The sequence below is a fragment of the Manis javanica genome, chromosome X (genome assembly GCF_040802235.1).
Source record: "Manis javanica isolate MJ-LG chromosome X, MJ_LKY, whole genome shotgun sequence".
NCBI lineage: Eukaryota > Metazoa > Chordata > Mammalia > Pholidota > Manidae > Manis > Manis javanica.
Window position 1 is genome coordinate 41,930,341 of NC_133174.1, and position 9,549 is coordinate 41,939,889.

General features: G+C 47.2%; 1 protein-coding gene across 10 annotated transcripts; it reads right to left on the reverse strand.

Moving 5' to 3' along the window:
- Positions 1-26: 26 nt before the first annotated feature.
- Positions 27-5,494, reverse strand: WDR45 (WD repeat domain 45). 10 transcript variants are annotated; one of them, XM_073227986.1, is made up of 12 exons: positions 5,342-5,494; positions 5,117-5,237; positions 3,628-3,699; positions 3,425-3,499; positions 3,231-3,335; positions 2,228-2,333; positions 2,013-2,107; positions 1,472-1,551; positions 1,155-1,363; positions 974-1,075; positions 746-891; positions 27-489 (listed from the first exon to the last, which is right to left on the reverse strand). In XM_073227986.1, exons 3-12 carry the CDS (start codon positions 3,680-3,682, stop codon positions 380-382), a joined length of 1,083 nt encoding a protein of 360 aa, XP_073084087.1. In that variant the 5' UTR covers positions 3,683-3,699; positions 5,117-5,237; positions 5,342-5,494; the 3' UTR covers positions 27-379. The 10 variants fall into 10 exon arrangements, 9 of the variants coding, with proteins under 9 accessions (XP_073084087.1, XP_073084085.1, XP_017514468.1 ...); XM_073227984.1 differs by having other exon boundaries at positions 5,059-5,237; XM_017658979.2 differs by having other exon boundaries at positions 5,055-5,237.
- Positions 5,495-9,549: the final 4,055 nt, after the last annotated feature.

Sequence of the window (9,549 nt, forward strand, 5' to 3'; positions counted from 1 at the left end):
GTCCCACCCCCAGGTCCAGCCATTAATATTGTTAAGGGCCTTTTATTCATATTCATCACATCAGAGATCATCTCTTTCCCGTAAATTTTTTAAATCCCCACAGGTTGGATTAGGGCACTCTCTGGGTCCCTAACAGTCTTCTCCACGCTGGGAGCCCCAGGGAGTCTGCTGCTTCCCTGTGTCCTAGGCTTGGCCCTTTGGGCACAGAGTCATCAAAAAGTGCTTGGGGTAAGTGAGCTGTTTAGGCATTGCTCTGCAGAGTGGAAACTGGGCATCTGCCCCATTAATGTTTGCTGGTTTGTGGCTTCCACGGCACTCCAAACCCGGCAAAGGCTTTGCAGTCTGCCACTGCAGGTCCCTAGCACAACCCACAGGGTCCTTAGAAGTCATCGTCATCACAGATGTCAAGGTACACATCGAAAGCCTCTCTGTTGCAGTTTCCATCAGGAGTGAAGACATACTTGTGGAAGGTCCCATCTACACAGATGGCTGGGGGGTTGGGGTGGGTGGGTTGAGATCAGTAAAATGTTAGATTCTGCCAAGCCACACAATTCAATCCTCTCAGGTGTCCCATGGCCTAGGTTCTATCTCCAGGCCTTTCCTATATGCCATATCCCTTACTGATGATGGAGTTGAGCCACAGATTCTAACTCCCTTAGGCTTCCCATGGCCTAAAATTCTTTCAGGTCCAACTTGCAGGTCTTTGCCCATGCAGTACCCCCAAACAAGGTCTATTCCTACTCACCAATGACAGAGTTGACGTTCTTGGAAGTATTGCGACCAAAGGCGCAGATGCAGGCCGACTCAGCAGGCACGGTGAAGCTCGCCAGGCTCCACTGAGAGTCCACATACTGCCCAATCATAGGCCCCACCTTGCCTACACGAGCCAGCCTACAGGTAGCACTGGCTAAGCCCAGGTGTGGTACATGGCAGGGGGATGGGGACACAGCAGGGTGGGGCAGGGGGTACTTACGCAGAGCGGCGGTTGAGGCGGGTATCCTTGAGAGCAAAGATATGGACTGTGCCCTTATCACTGGAAGCGCAGAGGAAGGAGGAGTCATGGCTGAAATTGATGCTGGAAGACAGACCAGCAATGATGCCTATGTGTCATGGGTCGTGGGGTCACCAGCCCACCACATGTACCCTATGCTCACCAGTAGAGAATAGCAGGGTCAGTGCCTCGGCGCAGTTCCACCAGTTTCTCCTTGGACTGTGTGTCAAAAAGGCGAATAAGGGTGCCCTTCTGGGAGGCCGAGGCCACTACAGTGCCTGGCTGGTTCAGAGACACGCAGGCCACGTCGCTCTGATGTGCATTGATGGTAAATGGAGCAGAGGAAGTACCTGGCTTTGTGCTCACCAGATCCTGTAGTGGAAGGAGCAGCTCAGGCTTGGGAGTAATACAGAAGGCAGAGGCTAAAAGTCCACAGGGGGAGCCAGCCCAACCACCTATCCACCCTTGCCACAGGCTTACCACAAGTTGCAGGCTTCCGCACTTGTGTCCTGGGAACACTAGCAGTTGCTTCTCCAGGCTGGGGCAGAGGTCACAGAGCCCTAGGTTGTAAGGATGAAGGTGGGGGCGGCTGGTGAAGGGGAGCTAGGGAGGGGCCAGGCAGGGTCTCAAAATGGACAGAGCTGGGTAAGGGCCAGACTTCAACCTTCCATGATATGTTATCCACAGACCCCTCAGGGGGCTAGCCCGCAGCTGTGCTTACCACCAGCCAAGCAGACTCCCTACCTCCCAATGCAGCTGTGGAGCTCCAGGAGGCCCAAGGAGCCCTGGCTCACCCACACGTCCTTACTGGGTGTGTCTGCTCTGTGCTTGGGGGCAGGGTTGAGGGTGGGGACAGAGAACTGGCTACGGAAAGATGGACAGACTAGAAGTATGGACATCTCTATGCAAAGACTCTCCCTGTGTCTCTTTCCCAGTTTCTCTGTGTGCCCGTTCCATTTTCCTCATTTCTGCCCTGTCCAATGCCTCCTGCCCTAACACCTGCATATCTGGATCCTCTCACCTTTGGGGTTGTCCCGGGTGTCAAATTCAAACAGCTTTCGGGGATTGTCGGGGAATGAATACACATAAATTCTGTTCCTCAGCACAATCACGATTCTGTGGGCATCACACAACACAGGATGGCCATGAGGGAAGGGCAGGATGCCCAAGTAGGACTAACCCTCTTTCCTGCTGTGGGGACCTCCTACCTCCCTCACCCCCAGTCCTTAGGCTCACTTGTCATGGCGCATGCGCACAGCCAGCACTGGCTTGGTGAAGGTGAATTCCAGCACCAGCTTGTCCTTGGAGTCCTTGACCTCCCGGGCATCGTCCCAGATCAGCACTGCTGAGCAGGTGGGTGCGTTGTCGGGGCCAGGGTTTGGGTGAGGGACAGCCCTGGTGACACAAGACCCATCCCTTCTCCCCATGGGACATCAACACACTTGCTTAACCTTTTGCTGTAACACCTGATGTCAGCCTCACACAGCATGAGCACTTGCAGATGTGATTCCTAAGAGAACAGGTTCTAGAACTGTTACTCATTTAGGGAAGAGGAAACTAGAGGCTTAAAGGGGTTGAGTATCTGGTCAAGGACCTCCCAGCCCATCAGCAACCAAGTAGGGACTCGCACCCAGGCCTGCAACTTCCCATCAGTAACTACTTCTGCCTCCAGGGTTCCATTCTATACCCCCAGAAGATTTCTCTGAGGAATCCTAGGACTCTTGTGACTTGCCTAAGGTGTCTCTTGTCATGTCCCAATGGGATCAACAAAAACCCTTAAAACAAGATGGCACTTGAGACTCAAAGTAAGAGGGCATTGGGAAATACCCCCAGGATTTTAAAACCTATTGGTTGTGTGACCCTGGATAAGTCACTCAACCTCTCTGGGCCTCAGTTTCTTCCCCTGTAATAATGGGGATAATGATACTTTCTACCACATAGATTTACTGTGAGGATTAAATGAGTTAATATATGTAAAGTACTTAAAATAGTAACAGGCTCACAGCAAACGCTTCATAGGTAAGGACATGGCATACAGGAGGCATTTGATAAGTGTTTGTTAAATGAAGACAAAACACCAAGCTTCTCAAGTGGTAAGATCCATGACTTCCAAGATGTAGGCCTCACTGTGTGACTCTCAGATGTTGATATCTTCATCTGCCAGTTCCTTGGGATGCCTAGGAGAGGCCAGGATTCTGGGGAATCTGGGCCAAGGGCAGGATGGGAGGAGGGCACTTACCTGAGATCTCTGAGAACTTGGGGCTGCTACCACCACCCACCAGGGCCAGCAGGTTGGAGCGGTGCAGCATTTCCACCAGACCCATGCTGCCCACCTGCTCATGGTCTGGACAAGGACCAGGGTATCAGTAGGGGTGGGAGCCAATGTCCAGCCCATCCCTTCTGCCCATTGCCCCTTCCCCACTGACAGCTCACCCAGATGTCCCTTCTCCATCAATGGCTCTACATTGTAGATGCGCACACCTGTCTCCATGGCGCAGCAAAAGCAGCCTGGGGGATGGGAGGAATTGGGCTGCCCTCAGAGGATTCCCAGGTGGAACACTAGGGGCTTAACACCCACCTCTGGCCATTCTCTCCTTCCCTCCCTCCAACAAGGGTTCAGGCACAGCCTCTCTCACTTTGGTCTTGGTTGAAATGAAGACTAGTCACTCCTCGAAGTGGCTGCTGAGTCATGGTCCAGGATTGCTTTCCTGGACACAAATGGGGATAGGGTTGGGAAGAGTCCTGGGGTGTGCTTTCGGAGTCCTATAACTCCTGTCCCCAACTGATTTCTTCTCCCCCCTCCCACTATGCTACTTACTAACTCCAGCAGGGCTGCAAAGAAGGCAAAAATGGGGAGTCCTGGGGTCTCCACTCCAAGCTCCCAAGACCCCAAACAGCACGACCAGGAACCTCCCCATTTCTCATACTTGGGTTGATCCCAGCTCCAGGCCTACCCTGACCTGGACACCCCCACTTCCTCCTTATTACTTGGCTCCAACTGCTGATCAGGAAGTAATGGGGTAGGAGGTGCCCCAGTGATATATCCTTCCCACTCCCAGCCAATCCTGGTCCCAATACCCGACACGGCCTGGAACCAACTCCCACCCACTTCTCATCTTCAAACCTGGACCAAGCACCCAACTCCACCTGTCAACAAACGGGGACAAGGGGCTAGGACATCCACCTCTTTCTGCACGTCCCAGACCTGGCCCTGAGACCTGCTATGGTTGGTCCACCACTGACAGGAAGACCCCTCCTCAAGCCTTTCTGACCCTCCCAACCTATTCTACCACCCCAGAGCCCTCTAATACCTATCCTCCTCACAGGCTTTCCCAAACCTCTTCAGGACCCCACGTCTACCTCTGGACAACCCCTTCTCATGCCATGCTAACTTCTGCCTAACCAAGGCCAGCCCGGACATTCGCCCAGATCCCCTTATGCCCTAAAAGCCTTACGTGAGGATTTCTCTATCACTCTAAATTCTTCACCCCTAGGACATCCCCTGCCAAATGCTTTTCTGTCCCTGACTCCAACACAGGCTGGCTTGGATCTATCCCCAGGAATCCCATCCCCCTAAGATTCCACCACCAAAACCTATATCCTCTCCCTAAGACACCTGCTCTGCACCCCCTTTAAGATTCCTGCCCTAGAGCTCCCATACTCCCTTCAATTCCTCATTTCTCCAAGATTTTTGCCCAGGCACATACTGCCCCCAACCTCCAAGAGCTCAAACCGCCTACCTTCCCCTCTGCACCACCTCCACTGGACTGTCTCACTCCCCAGAGACCCATTCTTTGGACAGCCCCACCTTCCTAGACCCCTCTTGTGGACCCCCAATACAAAGACCCGCGCCATCCAAGAACCCTGCCCAGGTATGCTTCACCCCGCCACATACTTCTTCATGTCCAAGACCGCCCTCATAACTCCTTCTAACGCCAGCACTCACTCAAGATCCCTGTCCTAAACACCCCCATCCAAGACACCCTCTGCTCAAAACACCCTCCACCTTCCCCCAGAACACAACAGATTTTGGGATCATGCTCCAGCTCCCCGTCGCGTGTACCGACTTGACTCCGTGCGTCCACTATCCCAGCCCAAGCTCTCGGTGGCGACCGGTTTACTGACTAGCCGGGCCGGCTCCGGTGTTTACATTAGGTCTCACTTCCGGGGTAGGGAGTCTGTGACTGGAAATGACTCATCCTGGCCGGAAACCGTGCCCGCAGCCTTCCTTTCCCAGGTGGCGGGTCTTTGGAGCAATGCGAGTAAGAATGGCGTTATCCGAGCAGGAGGCCACGCAAAGGAATGGCCGACTGAGGGGACAGAGGAGTCGTGGGCAAGAGAAATCCTTACCGTCGCTGCACTGGAAAGAGCCGAGTGTTCCCCGTCTAGGTAACCGCTCGGAGAATGAGGCGTTAACCTTCTGGGCCAACAAGACTTGGACCTCCGAGGTGGGCTAGAGTGGCCGCCCCTGTTAGCAACATGTCGTCCTACCAGTCTTGCAGAGAGGCAACTGGGGAGGCTTGAGGCGGGGCCGTACCTGGAGACCTTGAAAGCTGAGGACCTCCCCTTTGTCAGGAGATGCCAGGGATGGGATCTACCGCCCTCACCACCACCACAGCTTTGTAAATGGATTTTTGATGGTAAGAGGTATAAATGCTTACTGTGGAGAAAAAAAAAACCCCAATTAAGTATATACAAGAAATATTTTAAAATTCAACTTTCAGACTTTTGAGACAATTGTGGATTCCCATGTAGTTTTAAGAAATAACACAAGAGAAATCCAATGTACTTTCAAGTTTACTCCAAAAGTGACATGTAAAACTATAGTAAAATATTACACTCAGTATTGGCATTGATGCAATCCCCCCATATGCTGGCCCCATACACTGCCCTAGACATGACTCCATTGTCATGCTTCTTAGCAAAACCTATCTTCTTGTTTTGGTCAGCCTGTGCCAATTCAGCCCAGACCATACTTAATTTAGTTTGGGTTCTGTCACTCCCATGTCTCTGAGACTGCTCTTAACCAGATCACTGATGATTGAGTATCTTGCCAAACCCGCAGTCGCTTCTCCACCCACCCCTGTGATTGCTCAGCACATTCTATACAGTTTCTTGCTGTCTTGGTTTTCTCTTATATCTCTGGCTACCCGTTCACCTTTATTTGATTTCCAAATGTTGGAATATCTGTGGGTATAATCCTGGCTCCCTTACTTTTGTAGCTACTATTTTCTTCATCTGGTGTCATAGCCTTAATTATTGCAAATATTTGGAAGATCCACTAATTTAGACCCCTAGCTAGGCTTGTTTCCTGAACGTCAGACTCTAAGAGTGAGCTGTGGCCTGTTAGGCATGTTCTTGGGGATGTCTCATAAGGCATCTCAGACTTAACCCGTCCAAACAGATCTCTCAAATTTCCCTGGCTCAAACACCCACCTGTTTCCCTCATCTCAACCAGTGGCACCACAACTCCAGGTTTGTCACTCAAGTCAAAAAGTAGATAAATTGTGCTTGATTCTTCTCTCTTGTCACTGGCAAATTCTGTTGGTCCCACCATCAAAACGTGTCACAAATATAACCCCTCAGTCATGCATTTTCAGTGAAGATGGAGTAACAAGAGACCAAATTCACCCTCTCATACGAAACAACCACCCCATCCCACCCCCCATAAAAAAAGACAAAATACATGAAACAATGGTTTTTAAGACATAGACATCAGGCAGTGAAGGACTGTGATCCCTGAGAAATGGGAAACAAGATGAGTCCTGCAATTGTCCCAGCATACCACTTGGAGTTTCCATGCTATAAGCACAGGAAAGGGAAACAGGCAGAACCTAGCAGCTCCCCTAGGTTGAGGTAGTCCAGAGAGACAAACTCATCTAAAGTTCAAAGGACATAATATCAGGAGACAGGTGCATAGAGAGAGAACCACGGAGATCTTCAGAGGATCAGCTTTGAGTACTCTGGAGTAATGGTGAATATTATATTCACCAGAGTACTGGTTAATAGTGTATCCCATATAAGGAAACTATTCAAGACCAGGGAAGAGTACTCTTCAAGACCAAATAGAGTAGAGGAAACAGGGCCTGGCATATAGGCAGAGAATAGTTCCTGCTCCTACCAATCAGACTGGAAAAACATAATTTGCAAGGCATAGTATACACAGGAAGGTCTTGCCTCAGTTATAGGGAATCATTAGCTCTAGACTTAATACTTCTCCAAACCCACTTAACCCATAGAAGACAGACCATGAAAGATGGATCTGTTTCCAGGTAACTCTCAGTACAGAGGTCAGGAAGCTTTATAGGGAAAACCACAGCAACCACCCAGCCCATAAAAAGGTAAAATTTATAATGTCTGTTATCCAAACAAAGATGATCATGCATAAAAAAAGACAGGAAGTAAGGGAGTATGGAAGAACCTTGAAAAAGTATGCCAAGTGAAAGAAGCCAACCACAAAGGACCGCATATTGTGTGATGCCATTTGTATGAGAGATCCTGAATAGGCAAGTCCATAGAGACAGAAAGTAGATTAGTGGTTGCCAATGGCTGCTGGGGGGAAAAGGGAGTGGAGACTGGGGAGAAAAGTACAATGACTGCTGAGGGGTATGGAGTTTCTTTTTGGTGTGACAAAAATGTTCTAAAACTGTTGTGATGGTTATACAACTCTAACTATACTAATAAAAACCTCAGTTGTACACTTTAATTGGTAAATTATGTGGCATGTGAACTATAACAATATAGATGTTATTTAAAAAAAAGAAGCAGGAAAACATGACCCATAAATAATCAGTTAATGGAAACTGACTTTGAATGGACACAGATGTTAGAAGACCAGAAGATATTAGAAGGCCAGAAGACCACAGGATGACATTTCAAAGTACTGAAAAAGAATTCTACATCTAGCAAAAATATCTAGCAAAAACAAAGGCAATATGATATTTCCAACCATGAAAAAACTGAAAGAATGCAACACCACTAGACCTGCAATACAAGAAATGTTAGAAGACATCCTTCTTGCAGAAGGAAAATGATACCTGATAGAAATCTGGATCTCCACAATGGAATGAAGAGTACTGGAAATGGTAACTACATAGATAAATATATAAGATATTTTTCTTATTTATATCTGTTTAAAAGATAATTAATAAAAATAACAGTGTTTTGTTGTGTTTATAACATGTAAAAGGCATGAAAACAATAATATAAAGGTCAAGAAGGAACAAATGGAAACTTACTATTGTAAGGCCCTTGTATGATACAGAAAGTGGTATAATATCAGTTAAAGAGGTATACTATAAGTTAAGGATGTATACTACAAATGTTAAAGCAACCAATAAAATAAAAAAATGAGAGATAACTAACAGGAGATAAAAAGAAATTAAAGAAACTTGATTAATCCAAAGTAAGGCAGAAAAAGTGGGAAAAGGGAACAAAGAAGAGATGGAACAAATAGAAAATAAATAGCAAGATGATATACTCAAATTTTATCATATCACATTTCACATTAATCACATTAAAGGTAAATGACCTAAATACCCCTGTTAAAAGACAAAGATGGTCAGATTATATAACAAACACACTGCCTATAACAAACACACTTTAAATATAAAGGCACGAATAGGTTAAAAATAAGAGGATGGAAAAAGATATGCCATGTTAACACTAGTTAAAGGAAAGGTGGAATTACTATACTGATACCAGACAAAGTAGGTTTCAGAGCAAAGGAATTACTAGGGTAAAGATGGCTATTTCATAATGATAAGGGGATCAATTTATCAAGAGAAAATTACAATCTTAAGCATTTATGCACCTAATAACAGTTTCAAAATATGAGAAGCAAAAATTGATAGAACTGCAAGAAGAAATGGACAAATCCACAGTCAATCACAGTAGCAGATTTCCTTATTCCTATCTACATTATTCATAGAAGAAATATGAAATCATCAGTAATATAACACTTAAAACAATAGTAGCAACCAACTTGATGATTAAAATTTGTAAAACATGCCATCCAACAACAGCAGAACAACACTCTTCTCAAAATTCACACAGAACATTTACCTGTCAAGCAAAGCTGCAAAATTTGGCCAGTCAAGACACAATATGCCTTTGCTAGATTCAGGTGGATTATATTTATATAGATAACAAAAATATGAGTAGCAAAGGTGCCAGCTTCCCAAATCCTTTGTCCCACAGGATGACATCAAAGCAAAAGGGGCCAGGTGACTGCAACACAAGTGATGGAACACCCTGTTGCTAAGGAGGTGATTTCACGCTGCTGCTAAGCACTTTTATAGCCAGCAGCTGTACCCTAAGGGAGGTGAGACAGAAGGCCTCACACCTCATCAGAATTTTAAATTGATGAGAAGATGTTTCATGATGGCTTTCCTCAAAGATAGGGAAGTGAGTGAGAAATGACCCTGTGGCAGCTCCTCACATACTTTCCATGCTCTAATGTTCTGGGAGGATCACAAGGCTTCTGCCAAGACCTAGATAGATCAGCTGTGGTTAAGCCTTGCTTACATGAACTATGTGGATATACGCAAAATTGTGAG